The sequence below is a fragment of the Triticum aestivum genome, chromosome 3D (genome assembly GCF_018294505.1).
Source record: "Triticum aestivum cultivar Chinese Spring chromosome 3D, IWGSC CS RefSeq v2.1, whole genome shotgun sequence".
In the NCBI taxonomy this organism is placed as follows: Eukaryota; Viridiplantae; Streptophyta; class Magnoliopsida; order Poales; family Poaceae; genus Triticum; species Triticum aestivum.
The window spans coordinates 444,253,595-444,271,590 of record NC_057802.1 but is presented as its reverse complement, the minus strand read 5'-3'; the positions used below and the strand labels follow the sequence as shown (position 1 = coordinate 444,271,590).

The window sequence follows — 17,996 nt, the reverse complement described above, 5'->3', positions numbered from 1 at the left end:
ATGTAGTCATTTGTTGAAATCTCTAGAAAGACAAATATTTAGGAATGGAGGAAGTATGTTATTTGGTTCTTGCGAGTACTTTTGAAGTATTCACTGGATTTGTTGATTTGGCTAGATCCCAGTTGAGGTGCGTCTTCCACTAGCGTGAAATCAGAGACGTTCGTCTGATGCTATTCCAGCCAGTTCGCTGTGAATTTGACATAAACATAAGTGTGTTTTTTTCCTCCAGCGGGGTCATCGACTCATCGTCTCTCCTCCGGCGGCAATACGTCATCGACCCTCTCGTATTTGTTTTCTCCTCCGCGCGAGTTAACCGTTTCTTTGTCCGCTCGACTAGGGGACTTTGATTCCCTGTTAAACCGCTGGCTGTTCCATCTCGGCGGCACCGCCAAGCTCCCCATTTCCCAGCCGGTTGCGGAGCCACTATCGATGTTGTTCGTCTGTCACTGATTGTTTCTGCGATTCCATCGGAGCGCACTTAACCTAGTGAAGAGGGGCAGATGATGATGCTCACCATAATTTTCTTCTAACAGTGCAGCCTTGTCCTTTTTCCGGGCATTAATTCTTGTGATTCACAGGGCAGTAATTTTCCAAGTGAGCATTCCTTTTTCTTTCTTAATCGGATGATGTGGCTAGTCCGTGTTTATCCATGAGATCTGTGGCGTATTTGGCCAAATTGGTGACGGGGCCCATTGGATGTTTTTTTTTGCGGGGCCCATTGGATGTTGAAGGGGCAGTTGGACACATACACCTCAAGGCGAGAAATAAATGTATTATGAAAACAAAGACCCGGGACGCTGTTTTTCCCTCTCGCTAGGGTTCCTGTTTCCTCTCGTCCGCCGCCGGCGACGTTGAGATCCTACTGTCCCTCCCCTCCACGACCCCGTCTACCTCTGCCCGGCCATCCCTAGGGCCCAGGTAGATCGCCGTCGTCAAGGTGGGGTTGGGGTTTTCTCGCATCTTCGGTTTTCCTGGAGGGGAGACCGATCCAATCTCTGAGACAAGGACATGGCGAGCCGTGCGGACGCTTCTGGATCAGGAGCTAAGGGGAAGGGGAAGCTGGAGGACATCATGCAAGAGCTGGCTCTGAAGGAAGAAGATCTTGACGATGTGATCTTTGAGGACGACGACGCCCCTGCGGAGGAAGAACTCAGATGGATGGTATTGGCGCGTGTGCACATGGACAAGGGCTTCAGTACCTACTGGTTTTTCAGAAACATGCGATCTGCTTGGGATCTAGCAAGACCGGTGAAGATCAAAACCCTAGAGGATAACCTATTCCAGATGCAGTTCAACTGCTTAGGGGACTGGGAGAGAGTCACCCAGGGGGGACCGTGGCACTTCAGGGGTAACCCTGTGATCATTGTTCCCTATGATGGTTATTCGAAGCCCACATCCATCGAACTATTCAAGTTTGAAATCTGGGTGAGGATCATCGATCTGCCCATAGCATATCATGGCAAGGTGAAGGCGTTGGCGGCAAAGTTGGGCGAGTTTGTGGACTCGGAACCCTCATCTTTTGATTTTGAGGGCAATTTTTACCGGGTGAGGATTAGGTTAGATGTTCGCAACCCACTGAAGAAAGCAACGTCTCTGATCCGTGGTGGAGAGCGGCAGATATTTGCAGTAAAATACGAGCGTCTTCCCGACTGGTGCCAAGTGTGTGGCATGATGGGCCATGAGTTTAAGGAACACGGTGATGGAGTTCACCCTCCTTCGGCGCTGATCTTCAAGAATTTGCGGGCTCCAGCTACTACTGCATGGGGGACGAAACGCCGTAACAGCAACCAGAGGGGCAGAAGACAAGAAGCAGGCCAGGGCAGCAACGGGCAGGAGAAAAGTGGAGGAGCTGAGGAGCCATCGGATGTCGATATGGAGGTGAATGATGAAAACCGTAAGCGCAACTCCGATGAGGTGTTGCAAAGTCAGAACTCGATGGCTAGTACGGGTTTGGAGATAGTGCCAGCGACAAAAAGTGGAGATACGCCTCTTAGCCCGCCTCCAAAACAGGACCCCAAGAGGTCTAAACCAACCCTGCAAAATGAGAAGAACACTGCTGGATTGCTCAAGAAGACCCTCCCTCAGGGCAAAAACTATGATGCTAGATCGGCGGCCTCCCCGGCGGAGGACCGCCGGGCGCAATGAGTTTGTTAAGTTGGAACTGCCGGGGTATTGGCAACGCCCCGATAGTTCAAGAGCTCCGCGAGTTAGCGGTAAAGTTTGCCCCTAAAGTGCTCTGTATATTGAAACTCAGATAGGGAGGGATAGAGCAGAAAGTTTAGCAAGCACTTTAGGTTTTGATTCATCTTTTGCTGTTGACTCCGCTGGTAGAAGCGGAGGCCTTGTTCTTTTTTGGAATAATGAAATAAAGGTGGAAATTTTGGGCTACTCGAGGTTCCATATTGATGCAAAAATCTGTGATCTTGGTTTGCAACCATGGCGATTGACATGCTTCTATGGAGAGGCACAAACGCATCTTCACCAAACGTCATGGGTCACCCTGAAGGGGCTGGCTGCTCATAGCCCCCTCCCATGGGTCTGTGTTGGTGATTTTAACGAAGTGTTAAGACAGGAAGAACATGTTGGAATAGGCCAGAGATGCCAAGCTCAGATGCAAGGCTTTCGGGATGCCGTAGATGTTTGCGGCTTGAATGACTTGGATTTCCAAGGAAGGATGTGGACCTTCGAGAAGAAAGTGGCGGGCGGCACTTACACCAGGGTGAGGCTGGATAGAGCCCTAGCTACGGCAGACTGGAACTCTCTGTTCCAGGGAGAAACGGTGGAACACCTTACGGCGGCGACCTCTGATCACGCTCCAATCCTCTTGAAGTTGGAGTCCATGGCGGGGCATCAAGTGAGAGAAAAGCTCTTTAGATACGAAGTTATGTGGGACTCTCATGCAGAGTTGAAGCAAACAGTGAGATCGGCTTGGGATCCTAACAGCCAAAACCCATCTGCGAGTGTTGTACGAGCAAAGCTAGCATCACTGGCTAGCAATCTGGGAGAGTGGAGCAAACACACTTTTGGTAGTGTGCGAGGAGAGATCAGAATCTTGAAAAAAGAGTTAGACAGGCTAAGAAACATAGATGGCAGGACCGGCCCGAGTGCTGCTGAAGCGAAGATAAAAGATCGCCTGATCGAGCTGTACCTCCGCGAGGAGTTGATGTGGTGCCAGAGGTCGAGAGTAGATTGGTTATCTGCGGGTGACAAGAATACACACTTTTTCCATCTCAGGGCATCGATGAGACGCAGGAAAAACTTGATCAAGTCTCTACAGAGACAGGACAGACAGCTCACGGATGACCCAACCGAGATGCAACAAATGGCATGGCAGTTTTATCAGCACCTATATACCTCGGAGGGGGTTCAGGGGATGGAAGAGGTGCTGCAACACGTACCAGAAAAGGTAACAGAGGAAATGAATGACAGTCTCATGGCTCCATATAAGGAAGAGGAAGTGAAAACGGCACTCTTCCAAATGTTTCCCACAAAGGCTCCCGGGCCGGATGGGTACCCAGCCCACTTCTTTCAGAGACACTGGGACATATGCGGGGTCTCGGTCACCAATGCAGTTCTTGGTATACTAAGGGGAGAAGAAAGTCCAGCATGCATAAATGATACTTTGCTGGTTTTAATACCAAAGGTAGCAAATCCAACACTTTTGACTCAGTTCCGACCCATCAGCCTCTGTAATGTATTTTACAAAATAGCTTCAAAGGTACTTGCAAACCGCCTCAAAGAGATCTTGCCTGATGTTATATCAGAGGAGCAATCGGCCTTTGTCCCGGAGAGGCTCATCACAGATAACATAATCTCAGCCTATGAGTGTCTACATTTTATGAAGAGAAACCGTTCGAAGAATAACAGTTTTTGTGCTTTGAAGCTAGATATGATGAAGGCTTATGACAGAGTTGAGTGGAGTTACCTCAAAGCCATTATGGAGAAACTTGGATTTGCAGCACCATGGGTCTCCATCATTATGGACATGGTATCTTCAGTCTCTTTCTCAATTTTATTTAATGGCTTGAAACTGGAGGAGTTCAAACCGTCCAGAGGTATTCGGCAGGGAGATCCTATTTCTCCATACCTGTTCTTGTTGGCAGCAGAGGGCCTTTCGTGCCTTTTAAAATCACAACATCAGTCATCCCAGCTCGGCGGAATTAAGGTGGCACCGACGGCATCGTCAGTAAACCATCTATTATTCGCGGATGACAGCCTGCTGTTTTTCAGGGCCAGTGTTGATGGAGCGGAAGAGGTATCAAACCTACTGGAGACATACTGTGCGGCATCGGGACAGAGAATAAATAGAGAGAAATCCTCTATATTTTTCAGCAAGGGGTGTCCTGAAATTGTAAGATCGGCAGTGAAAGGCCATCTTCATGTTCCCAATGAATCGTTGAGTGACAAATATTTGGGGCTGCCTACGGATGTAGGACACTCCAAAAAAGGGACTTTCAAATATTTAAGTGATAGAATTTGGGAGAAGGTAAAAGGATGGATGGGCAAACTTCTGTCAGCAGGAGGGAAGGATGTGCTAATTAAGTCCGTCGCCCAGGCTATACCTGTTTTTTCAATGTCATGTTTCAAACTCCCCAGAGGGCTGTGTGAGAACATAAATGCCATAATTCGAAAAATTTGGTGGGGTTGCAAACAGGGCAAACGAAAACCAGCATGGGTTTCTTGGGAGGTGATGACAAGACCTAAGTATCTGGGAGGTTTGGGCTTCAGAGATCTTGAGCTGTTTAACTTGGCCTTATTGGCGCGACAGGCGTGGAGACTTCTTCAGGAGCCAACCTCCCTGAGTGCTAGGATTTTGAAGGCCTCTTATTATCCAAATGGAACCATCCTCACGGCAGAATTGGGCTCTAGGCCATCACAAATCTGGAGAGCAATATTGGAAGGTAGGGACATTATGAAGCAAGGGATCATCAGCAGAATTGGCAATGGCCAGAGTACAGGTATATGGACAGACAATTGGATACCTAAGAAGGCATCACGTAGGCCGATCTTATCGTTGGTTGCCAACCCACCACGCATGGTGCATGAGCTACTCCTTCCAGCGGTGGCGTCCTGGAATGAAGATCTAGTGAGGAGCATATTCTTGCCAGTGGATGCAGACGAAATCCTAAAAATACCTGTATGCATGCGAGATGTTCCTGACTCATGGGCTTGGTACCCGGATAAGAAAGGTAATTTCTCGGTTAGCTCAGTCTACCGAATGATCATTAGCACCAAGATAGAAAGGGAGAGCTGGTTAGAAGGACGAGCGGGCCCTTCAGAAACCTCATCAGAAGAGAAGGCATGGAGCTCTCTTTCGAAGTTGCATGTTCCCTCCAAAGTTCGAGTGTTCTTATGGAGATTGGCACAGCATTCGTTACCGACAACGGATGTTCTACGAAACAGAAACATGTCTGTGCAAGATGCATGCCCTTTGTGTGGAGGGGAAGATTCATGGAGACACGCTCTTGTCTCTTGCACCATGGCTAGGTGTACATGGGCGCTATCTGACGAGGAGATTGTGGACAGAATGAGGGAGAATGGTCAGACAAGTGCCAAGCACTGGCTGTTTGATCTTTATGACACTTTGAATCATGGAAAGTTCACAAAAATGGTTGTGACCATGTGGGCTATTTGGTTTGCAAGGCGTAAGGCGATCCATGAAAACATTTTCCAGAGTCCACAACAAACTAGTTCCTTTGTGAACTCATATCTTCAGAAGCTACAAACTATCCCTAAACAGTCCAGACAGGCGAGCATAATTGTGTCACAATCAGCGACTGCTCCTCGATGGCTTCCTTCGGAGGAGGGGGTAGCGAAGATCAATGCGGATGGGGCCATTTCTGGTGATGGTAATGTGGGTGTTGCAGCAGCTATATGTCGGGATCACACAGGAGAGTACCTCGGCTCTTCGGCTGTTGTGTTCAGAGGCATCACGGATCCTCTGATCCTTGAAGTTTATGCATGCAGAGAGGCAATGGCCTTGGCAGAAGACCTCAACATCCACAGGCTAAGGATTGCTAATGATTGTCAGGGGGTGATAGCGGACATCAACTCTGGGAGCAGAGGGCCACATGCAACGATCCTACACGAAATATCAGAACGGAAGAGTCTTTTTCTTTCTTGCAATTTTGTTTTTGAACGTAGAAATTTTAATTTCGAGGCTCATGATCTCGCCAAGTTTGCTAGTAGTCTTTCGGTTGGTCGTCATGTCTGGTTGGGCATGCCTCACGACCAAAACCTTGTACCCACAAACATTTTGTTGGTTTAATAAAGACTGGCGAGAACTCTCAAAAAAAATGAAAACAAAGACCCTGGGTATATTTATTGGAAAAGGAAAGGCATGTGCATTCAGGTAAAATGTTTCCATCGAAGTCTGACTGAGTGGAGAGACATGTTGTTTAAGCTGGTGCTTTCCATGACCATGGAAGTGGTTGAGGTTGCTGTTGAGATCAATTTTGATATAAATCTCCTAAGGACACATAGCAACACACACACACACACACACACACACATGCACTTCTTAATACTTCGTCCCCTCCAAAATAATTGTCGCTCTAGGATTGTCCCAAGTTTTTTTTTTTTTGCGGGGAGGATTGTCCTAAGTTAAACTTGGTTAGATTTTTGCCGAAAAAAAAACTTGGTTATTTTCTTTCCATTTTCTACCTGCATGCATTAGTACCCTCCACTTCCATTGATTACAGATTGGTTTCCAAGAATAATTCATGCTACTGATTCTCTCATAAACAATTTTTTGCATTATACAATTATACTATTGTATCGTTAAAAATAGTTTCAACATTCGTACTCAGATACTATATGCCCAGTGATTTATTCTAAGTTCTAGATACCTATAAATGTAGTCTAACATGTCTTGTAACCCAATGGCACATAATACACGCACCGGGGTTATTATACCTGATGATAATATACGCAAACACGGTTACTAACTTCCTATTTTAACTTCTGCTCACCATACATACCCGGTTACCCAATGGAAATGTGTACGTATTGCAAGTATATACCTAGCACTTTCATGCGATACTAGTTGGTTGGTATTATACCTACTCGTATTTGTTGGTGATATACCTAATGTAATTATACACATTCCAAGGGTATTATACCTAATCAAAATATAGACACAATGCTATTTTACAGCTAACGATAATATACATAAACCCGGTTACTAAATTCCTATTTTAACTTCTGCTCACTATACATACCCATTAATTAAATTTTAAAGATATATCTAATGATACAAAAATCTTCCTATTTTAACTTCTCCTCAACATAGATACTCGGTTACTAAGTGGTATATACTCACATTAAAAAAAAAATATACGAATTGTTTAAATGTAGTATCATCACCAATTCCCATGCCTAGAAAAAAAGGTATATACCCAAGTACATTCACGCCTAGAAATCATGACAATAAAACTTGCATGACTCTAGCCATCCGTTAGGATGCCCATTAAATAATTTTATCAATTATCCTTTCCAAATCAATGCAAATTGATTAACCCATTAATACACTTTCCATACCAGAACCTTCAGGCAATAATTTCTTAGGTAATCAATGTACGTGGGTACCCTTCTTTCCAACCGAGGTATGCATGTAACCGAGTACTCCCTCCGTTCCTAAATATTTGTCTTTCTAGACATTTCAACAAGTGACTACATACGGAGCAAAATGAGTGAATCTACACTCTAAAATATGTCTACATACATCCGTACGTGATAGTCATTTGAAATGTTTAGAAAGACAAATATTTAGGAACGGAGGGAGTACTTCATTAGCGTACGTGGGTATGAAGATACAACCAAATCATGCAATGTTTTTTCTGCAATGTTTTTTCATGACCGATAAAGGTATGTAAGAAAAATCTAAACTAGTTTCTTAACAGGTCAAACCCAATAATCAATCTGCCCATCTAATATACAATGACTTCAATTATTTTAGAATGGAGGGAGTAATTAATTGATCAGACCAAGCCTTTGTATGTGGACTGTGGCCTGCTGCAGCCATCCAGTAGTAAGTAGTAAGCCAGCCTCTGTAAGCGGGTTGTTCCAGGGAAAGAAAGAAAGAACGACTGCAACAAAACCGAGCCGGCTGCTGCTGCCTTTAGAAAAAAGATTCGACTGGAACAAAAGTTTTTTTCAGGCACCTAACTGTTAGCAAAACCGGATTTCTATCTAGCTGAAGCCACTATGGATGCCGTTCGTCTTCCACTTAACCTGGATAAGAGTAGCAGATGCTGACGCTCACCATCCCTCCTGTTCGTTATTTGCAGGGAATTGATTTTCCAAGTGAGCATGTCTTTTCCATCAATTTGCCGATGGGGCTCGTGGGGTGCTGAAGGGGCGGTTGAACACACCACCACCTTAGAGCGGCAACTGAATGAATGCAGCACAGTATCAAGAAAGCCCCAGGTGTCGTTATTGGAAAAGGAAAGGCAATGTGCATTGAAGCGTGCAGGCACGTGCATTCAGATTGATTTCCACGAGGTTGCTGTTGAGATTAATTCTCTATCTAATATATATAAATCTCCTCCGAAGGGAGCTAGTCGAGTATGCAAAGAAAGGCACAAGCATAGATGGGTGCTACGGCCTTCTTCTACCTCTTGTTGTCCCTCTGGGTTCATGATGCAACTGGGGCAGCTCTTGGCTTCACAAGAAGTGATTTTCCACAGGAGTTCGTCTTTGGAGCCGGAACCTCGGCATATCAAGTAAGTAATCTACTACTCCCTCCGTTCCTAGATATTTGGTTTTCTAGAGATTTCAGCAAGTGACTACATACGGAGCAAAATGAGTGAATCTACGCTCTAAAATATGTCTGTATACATCCGTATGTGATAGTCCATTTGAAATCTCTAAGAAGACAAATATTTAGGAACGAAGGGAGTAGTATCTAGTCCATCGGGTGCCGTCGTCAATTTAATCAGTTTTGATGTTTCTTTTGCGTGCAGTATGAGGGTGCTGTTGCTGAGGATGGCAGGAGCCCGAGCAGTTGGGACACTTTCACTCACGCAGGTGGGTTGTTAAATGCTTCTGAAATCTGTCTCTGTTTTTTCAGTGGCGCAATGCCTGACAGTAGCTTGTTTTAGCATGGGCGCATATGATCGTGGATATTTTGCATTGCTAAGAAATAGCACCATCAACAATTTGTGATCAGCTTCCCTAATGCGTTGAGTGGGTATCTGAGATCAGTTCCCTCTTGATAGAACAATTTACACATCATTTATGTTGCTGAAGCATAACTAAATTTAGAATAAATTATTGGCAATCCAATAGCCAAGACCCACAACTTGACCAATCGCAGTTAGGTCAATTTTGACAGCTAGATTTTTTTATCTTGCAGGAAAAATACCTGACAAAAGCACGGGAGATGTTACTGCAGATGGGTACCACAAATACATGGTAAATAGCCCCTGCGAAATATTGAGCATTTCTCTGCTTTGATGGTTCCAAAAGAAATTTGGCTTATCTGATTTTGTAGGAGGATGTGAACCTCATGTCTGAGACAGGCCTAGAGGCTTATAGGTTCTCCATCTCCTGGTCAAGACTCATTCCGAGTACATAAATTCTCATAACCTTCATCAAAAATTAATTTTCCAAGTGAGCGTGTCTTTTCTAAATTGCCTCATTGATTCCGGAATTTTTGGGTTTGTAGATGGACGTGGAGCTGTCAATCCCAAAGGGCTAGAGTACTACAATAACCTCATTCATGAGCTAGTGAATCATGGTAAGTATTTTTATTAGATCTTTGAGCATTTAAAGATATTTAACTGCAATCAATTGTCAGGATCATACTTCATATAATCGATGTTCCTCCTCAAGAAATGAATACAAAATAAAAGTTTGAACCCTCTTGTCTCTGTGGTATTTATCCCAGGAATTCAGGTCCATATCACACTTCACCATCTAGATCTCCCTCGGATTCTGGAAGATGAGTATGGTGGATGGTTAAGCCCCAGAATTATGTGAGTGTATATATGCTTTCACCACCACATAGATAATTCTACTGCAGTGGCGATTTTATATGTCATCAGCGTACTTACAACATACTCTTTTTGCCATATCCATCTTTTCAAATCTGAAAAATGCAGCGAAGATTTCACAGCATATGCAGATGTTTGCTTCAGGGAGTTTGGAGATAGGGTTGCAACTTGGACGACGGTGAATCAGCCAAACATTGGTATAGTGGCCTCTTATGATATTGCTATATTCCCTCCTGCCCGTTGCTCGGATCCGTTTGGAGCAACAAAGTGCACCGCCGGGGACTCTAGTGTGGAGCCATACATAGCAGCTCATAATACCCTTATGGCGCATGCATCGGTGGTCAGTCTGTACAGAAGAAAATATCAAGTGAGTGGATGATTTTTGTACATGGAATAGTTTTGGTGATGTTTAGGTCTTCATGAACTGTGATATTCCAAACTTTTTAACTTTTCTCAAGGGTAGAGGCACCATTTTCAGTCATTACACATTAACCGCATCCTAATTCAACTTTTTATTAATACATGTTTCAACATTGGCTACACACTGAGGATCGTATTTTCCTAGGGAAGTAGTCGATTTATTTTATTTAGGTTCCTGGGCCCAGTTCCCTTTAAAACAGGGACATCATGTACATAGACTCTTATTCTTCGTTTTCTATAAAAAGGTACTATTACTTTTTTGTTATTTCCCTGTCACGGTGCAAATCTTTCTGAGGTATAGGCTCATAAATAACTAAGGAACCTTTTTGGACATAGGCCATGCAAAAAGGAGTTATTGGCATAAGTATTTACTCTTTCTGGAGTTATCCATGGACAAATTCCACTGTGGATTTAGATGCAACTCGGAGATGTAAAGATTTCTACTTCGGCTGGTATGATACTGTACCTCCGTTTTGTTATTGGGAGTGTTTAACCTGCATGATACGTGCATTGTTGAGATCTTAAGTGCAGTACTGCCAGGATACTAGATCCATTGGTGTTTGGGGACTACCCACAAGTGATGAAGAAGAATGTCGGCTCTCGCCTTCCACCCTTCACGGAAGTTCAGTCTGAACTTATCAAGGGTTCTTTAGATTTTATTGGAATAAATCATTACTACTCTCTCTATGTGAATGGTCGCCCTTTCAAAACAGGCGTTCGAGACTACTTCGCAGACATTTCAGTTAGTACAAGGGGTAAGTATGTTTTTTGGATAATGATACTAGGCTTGTTGCTTAACTGCTCATAGTTGTGTACTCTATTTGGATGTTCAATTAGATTGGTTTTTTGGAGTCCCTTTCTAGGATATTCATTCTTCATCTAACGGTTAATTATGTAGTTGCACTAGAAATTGTGTGCAACAGTAGGCTTGATATTCATTTTTCTGTCAGTGGTCACACAAGCAAACAAGGGGATTCCTGAGTCCTGATTACCCCAAAAAAGTGGGGTGTGTTATCTATCTATTATATTATTAAAACGATAGAAAATGAACGGCCAAGATCTGTCATTGAAAAGTCAAGATGTCTTAATAGTGGAGATTCGGCCAAGATCTGTCATTCAAGGGTTGGTTTTCTTAACGGTGAAGATTCTAAAACGGAACAAAAGAAAGGCTATCTCGCGTTTGATAGAAAACAAACAGCCAAGATCTGTCATTGAAGAGCCAAGATGTCTCAACGGTGAAGATTCGGCCAAGATCTGTCATTAAAGGGTAGGTTCTCTTAACAGTGAAGATTATAAAGCGGAACAAAAAAAAGGTTGTCTCACTTTTGCACAACAAATTAAGAGAGATAATTGAAGAAAAAAACAAATTAAGAGAGATGGGTCACATTGTCCAAAAAAAAGAGATGGGTCACAGGTAGGAAGAGTCCTACTCACACGGGCCTTCCTAGTCGCAAACCGATTCGAACTCAGTTACTTTTATTACTCCGCGGAAAACAAAAGAACTGAAAGGAAAAAAAACACGTACAACTTAACAGAGTCCGTACCAGTAAACTGAATCGGAGCGAGATTCGTCAAAAAAAAGCTGAATCGGAGCGAGAGGATGATTTATATGAGGTTAGTACTTTAAGTATGTACGGCGCATGCAAGACAATCAGACTATGCTCACCGTAACAAAAAAACTACTTTTTTCAATTTGTGACTATATATTGCTCTCATGTAAATATGCAACCATTGTATCAGCACACGGATCATAACGATTGTGCCCGACAAGGGCACAACTATAGCCTTGAGCATATATGAAAATTACAAAATGAACTCAACTATCTCTCCTTGGTGTCTGTTCTTTCAATTTTTAAAAATACATTTTAAATTTCAAAATCGAATTTTATTTCATGATTACAAGTAGAAGTTCACTATGCATTCAAAAAGATTCACACTATGCCAAAAATACTAATATATGGATGTACGATGAATATGACTATTTGCTATTGTATACTCACATATTGTTATTAGTGTAGCGCACAACTCAACATATTTATTGATGATTTTTTAGGCATGTAGAACAAACCTAGATTTATATGTTGGATACTTTTTCATAAATTCAATAAGTTTAAATATATGACTTTTTTATGGTGAAAGTTCCAGTTTGCGTGGAGTCCGGGATCCAAACCACCGTACCTTACAATTAGAATGTACATGCACGAGGAGATGTATGAAACATTTACCTAATAATATCTTTGAGCACATAGATATACAAATGCAGACGGCCAATATGGCTATGTTCACAAACCCTTGCCTGCAAAAAAATGTTCACATACCCTTCCAAAAAAATGCTCGCTTAGATAAATGTGGAATACAAATTAAAACAAATTTGGTAATTTATTTTCACAGATAACACATAAGATATCAGAATATTATTTTTAGAAATACCAAGTGCAATATATACGCACAAACACATGCGCCCACGCACAAAACACCTACTGAAGAATGGAGTCCTGGGGCATAAGAACGATTAAGTTGAATCTGACGCGGTTGCTGACAAGAACGTGCCACATAAAAAATACATGTCAATGCAGTGTAATTAGACAAAATAAGCTATGTGAGTGAACAGTTTTTAGCAACAAATATCAATAATTAGGTAGCCTTGCATGAAGAAGTGCAATAGAAAATTTGAGAAAAACAATGAGAAGACGTATGCATGCATCTTTTTTTTCGAAAAGAAGAATTACCTTCCTCTGCGTCAAGTGATGCACATAGTCATCAAACTGTAAATCATAAAATATAACTGCAGTATACACCTCCAGTGTCAAGGCGGGTGGAGGTAGAAATCATAAAGTCTGTACGGATCTTATTTTTGTAGAAAATACTCTCAGAAAGCTATTGGTTGGAAAATAGACAAATATCGACAAAGATAAATTGAAGGGGTGAGATTAGTTCAAAAGTTTATTGGTTTGAATGAGAGCTGTGGACCTCGATACCTCGGTCTTGAATGGTCACACAAAGATTTTTACCAACAACATCTATTACACTTAATGGGAGATTTTGAGAAAAATCCTATTATGTTTGCATAAGTAGTACTCCCATGTTGGCGACTCCATGTAGAACAACAATTAACAATAAAAATCATTAAAACTACACAACTCGAGCGGGACACACCGCTAGTTCTTAATATGCAAGGCTAGCCAAGCTGCTGTGAAGACAAGCTGGCAAGCACCCTTCCAGATTCACCAGTCACAAAATTGAGCATTTTTCTGAGTGCAGTCTCAAGTCATCCCTCGAAAACACGTTTAATTAGTGTCTACTATACTTAACAGAGGAGTTTGTACCGTTCTAACTAGTGATCCCTTTGTATGATGCAGGTTCTAGGACAGGTCCACCAGCTGGTCAGGTACAAACATATTATGTCATCAATGTGTTTCGCAAAGAAGTTGTCAATTTGTAGCTAAAAATGCAGTTATTTTGGCCATTCAGTGTACATCCATTTCTTTGGTTATATTTTCTGAAATTCCTCAAGAGACTAGAAAAGCAACACCCACTTAAAAACTGATGTCAAAAGCTTGACAGTAACTGTCAAAGATGATATTTATTGAAGTGCAGGGCGCCCCAGCAAATGTCTCAAGTGATCCCAAAGGGTTGCAGCTTCAGCTGGAATACCTGAAAGAAACCTACGGGAACCTTCCCGTCTATGTCCAAGAGAACGGCAAGCAAATTTCCCAGCCATGGGATCTGTTTGACGAACAAATTGAAGGAGCATGTTACTCATGTTGTCATGTGGTTTGTTTCAGGCATGGGATCTGCCGATGACGGTCTGGATGACACCGAAAGGGTCAGTTACCTGAGCAGCTACATGGAAAGCACACTGAACGCGATAAGGTGCGTGCGTTGAGATCAGATCAAACATAGTACTATATATACCCGTACTTTCAGCATGCCCAGGTTTCTGTGATTTTTATACCTATGCTATACTTCTTCCTACCTATTTAGTCCAGTCGGCCAGTCAACTACATACAGGAGACCAAGCCTGATGATTGATCAAAACCTCCAAACTCACTCGAACGTACACAGCAGGAGCAGCAGCCGCCACACAGCAACGACGCGCATGCGTTGCACAGTAACGATGCGCAGATCGCACAGCTTCCTCGCTCCTTGCTGCTAAACGCACGCAACACGTAAGACTTTTCGCACGCCTCCGCCTACGCTGCACCGCCACGGCGCCGCCCTCCCCGGCCCTCCTTGTGACCTCGTTGGGGCGCCATCCTCCTTTCCCTCCAGGCTCCGGCCTCCCGGCCCTCCGTATTAAATACTCAGAGAAAAGATAGAAAAATAAATCCCTCAAGTAGAAATATTTTTAAAATTTGCATGTGTGAGCTCAATGGTGAATATTTCTCCTAGCTTGCAGACTAGTACAAGGGAATTTGCTTTGTTCAAGAAGCTTATGCCCGCCACTTATATAACCCGACCTATAATTCCCAGGTTGTTCATCATATCATCGGGGTAGCTAAACTACCTATCCATTTACATTTAAAAAGCTTGAAATACAATATGCCAAGCTCTGTTGCTTAACATTTTAGTCACTACTCGGTCCTTTTATTTTCATTGAATTTTTACCGAACAGTTACCGGTAAGATACTCATTGTGTACCACGTTAAGCAACCTTGTTTATCAAAAAGGGTTTCTCCCCGCTTTGTATTCCAAAGCAACCAACCAACATAGTACACAACTCGACGCTAGCACAACAAGCCCAAAGACAAAAAAAAAAGAAACATAATGCCAACAACGGCAGCTCGACAAAGCGCGGAAGGCCCACCACCGCTGCGCCCTCCAGAAACACCACACCACAGCCCGAGGCTCCAAGTGCCGCATACCAAGCAGCACCTCCAAGAAGGTATGCGACACCGACGACGCTGTTGCCCGGACAAGTCCTAGGGTTTCTCCCGGTATGCGGAGGAAAGTAGGGGATGGCTACCACCAACGCCCTTCAAGAAGGAATGGTGGCACCCGCCGGTGTCACCGCATCGGCACCGGACGAACCGGCAAGGATTTCTCCCGCTCACCAAACACCACCGTCCATCCGGAGCCAACCATCCAAACAACCACCCAATGCGCCACCGCGGTTGCGCCACCGTCCGCGCCGTCTCACTACGAGCACCACCACGAGGTCGAGAAGACCGGAGAGAAGCGCCACGCGACGAGAGCAGCAGAACCAAGGCCGAGCGGAAGGGAACCACCTCCACCGCCGTCGTGCGAGAAGCCGTGCCTCCGGCACTGTCGCGGTAACCGGCCGGACACGGCAGCGGGGCATACCAGGCCACCCCTGGCCCGGCCAGGCCCGAAACGGGCCCGCTAAGCCCCGCCGGCCGTGCTGCAGCAAGCTGGCGTCGGTGCCGCCAGCCCCCGTCGCGCGACGCCGCTCCCCTGCATCCCGGGAATCACGTCGCCAACCAGCCTCGCCGCCGGCCCGCCCAGGCCCAAATGGGCCCCATAGGGCCTAGATCTGGGCCGAGCGCCGCCGCCAGGACGAGCCACAGCGCCACCCCGCTGCCAACGACGGCGCCGCCGCCCAGCTGCCTGCCCGCTCTGTGACAGGGAACCCCGCCGCCGCCTAGGAGCACCCCTCGGTGCAACTCTGCCCCGCGCCGGAGCCACCGGGAGGGGAAGGGCAAGAGGGCCGCCGCCGCCAGCGACCCCAGGGCCAGGCCGGCCGCGGGCGCCAGCAACGGCGGCGGGGAGGAAGGGGAGAGGGGGCTGGAGGCGGGAGAGGAAGGTGCGCGGCCGGCCGCCCGCGGGGGGGGGGGGGGGGGGGGGCGACGCGGTCGCGAGAGAGGGGGAGGTGGCCTGGTCAATGTTTCTACAGTGTTAAATAGAAGCAACCTTGTTTCAATGAACTTCATACACTCAAATTCACTTAACAAACAAATATTAAGCGTTAGGTAGTGATTAATGCCTAAAAAATTTGTGCTCTTCTGTAGCCTGGCCCTCCCAACTTTTTCTTTGAACCTCCGCCACTAGCGTGATGCCCTCTGTTTGTGGTGCAGGAACGGGGCGAACGTGAGAGGCTACTTAGTGTGGGCGTTCATGGACGTGTTCGAGCTCCTGTCCGGGTACCAGTCGAGGTACGGGCTGTACCGCGTCGACTTCGCCGACGGAAGCCGGCCGCGGCAGGCCAGGCTCTCGGCTCGCTGGTACTCCGGCTTCCTCAAGCACAACCGAACCACTGCATTACTAGAAACCAATGCTCGTGTAACCACTACTGTATCTTCGTAATCATTTTCTTTAGAAAGCCATCACTTTTCAGAGCAAGTTGAAGAAACGAAACGCTCGAAATGTACGTGATGCATTTCTTTGCTGCTACATTACATCGACCCTTGTTACAAAAAACCATGAGTTCAGATAAAAAGAAAACATCAAGGTTACGCCTGCATGGATATTGTCACATAGCTTTCAGACAACCATCGAGTTGCAGAAGCAGAGTCAGAAGATGAACGCTATGTGGCTATCAGAGGGTCCGTGCAAAGATTAGATGTGAAGAAACGCGTGGCTTGGTTTTTGTCAGTCGCCGGAATGGAGTTCATGGATGCGCATCGTTCAGAGCAGTGGTTTGAGTGGTGGCCCGTTGGTCCTGTGGAGGAACCAGGGGAGGATGCACATTCAGCCATCACATACTGCTGAGCATCTCTATAGCAGATCGCCAAAAGCTACGCACTATGAAGGAAGTTTTGTTGGTTAAAGGGATTAAGCACTAGCTATCAGATCCCCAAAAATTTAGTTCTCCAAATCTAGATTTTCTCTGTAACATTCTACTCCATTAGCCCAAATTTGTTCTATGGTGGCCTGTTCTCAGTAAACATAGGGACGCACCGCACGCCTTCCCGCCCAACCCCGACCTTCTAGCCCTAACTTGTTGGTTGTATGCATCCTGACTATGGAGCCTTCTAGCCCTAACTTGTTGGTTGTATGCATCCTAACCATGGAGATGCTGGATGTGTGCTCATTATGTTTATATCCACTTGATGGGTCATTTTGAGTCAATAAAATTCACTCTTCATCGGACAAAAAATCAGCTGCCTCTGTCTTTTCTTAATCTGTGACAGCTACTCATACTTTTTCAAGAAAACGCAGGGGACCCATGCATTTCATTCCATTGAAAAGAGAGAGTTTGTAATTACAATCCTTCTAGGAGGCGGTTTCAGACAGAAATTAGATGCTAGTGCACATCCCATGAGGTGGGCAGCACGACTCTAAGGCCAGCAGCGCCAGCAGTGGCCCAGAGCATGGCTTTGGCCTTGATCCTACTCACTAAGGCGTGATCGGACGGTTGCTCGCGGTCGAAGATGCAGTCGTTTCGGTGTTTCCAAATCATCCAGGATGTCAGAAGCGTCGCGGATGCAAGCCCCTTGCGCATCAGCTGGGAGGTGTCTTGCTTGGCGTTGAGCCACCAGTCGAGCAGGGAGCTGTCATTGGCCGGCGCTCGGCAGGTCATGCGCATCCAGGAAAGGATCTCGTGCCAGACCTGCCGTGAGAAGGGGCAGGCTAGCAGGAGGTGCTGCATTGTCTCCGGGGCCTGGTCGCACAAGGGGCACG

At 45.3% G+C, this 17,996-nt stretch overlaps 1 protein-coding gene across 2 annotated transcripts; it reads left to right on the top strand.

Moving 5' to 3' along the window:
• Positions 1-8,085: 8,085 nt before the first annotated feature.
• On the top strand, positions 8,086-16,874 carry LOC123079521 (beta-glucosidase 5-like). Of its 2 annotated transcripts, none has more exons than XM_044502296.1 (13): positions 8,086-8,723; positions 8,964-9,027; positions 9,356-9,414; positions 9,494-9,569; positions 9,668-9,739; positions 9,890-9,977; positions 10,104-10,362; positions 10,752-10,867; positions 10,956-11,170; positions 13,775-13,803; positions 14,013-14,115; positions 14,201-14,288; positions 16,451-16,874. In XM_044502296.1, the coding sequence occupies exons 1-13, from the start codon at positions 8,592-8,594 to the stop codon at positions 16,677-16,679; spliced, it is 1,530 nt and encodes a 509-aa protein (XP_044358231.1). In that variant the 5' UTR covers positions 8,086-8,591; the 3' UTR covers positions 16,680-16,874. The 2 variants fall into 2 exon arrangements, with proteins under 2 accessions (XP_044358231.1, XP_044358230.1); XM_044502295.1 differs by having other exon boundaries at positions 8,448-8,723; positions 10,947-11,170.
• The last annotated feature ends 1,122 nt before the right edge of the window (positions 16,875-17,996 follow it).

Bases quoted from the DNA above. Each gene is read 5' to 3' on its own strand.
- LOC123079521 (XM_044502295.1), top strand. From the start codon at position 8,592: ATGGGTGCTACGGCCTTCTTCTACCTCTTGTTGTCCCTCTGGGTTCAT. The intron at 9,740-9,889 runs GTAAGTATTTTT...TATTTATCCCAG, and splicing joins TCATGAGCTAGTGAATCATG to GAATTCAGGTCCATATCACA. The intron at 9,978-10,103 runs GTGAGTGTATAT...TGAAAAATGCAG, and splicing joins TGGTTAAGCCCCAGAATTAT to CGAAGATTTCACAGCATATG.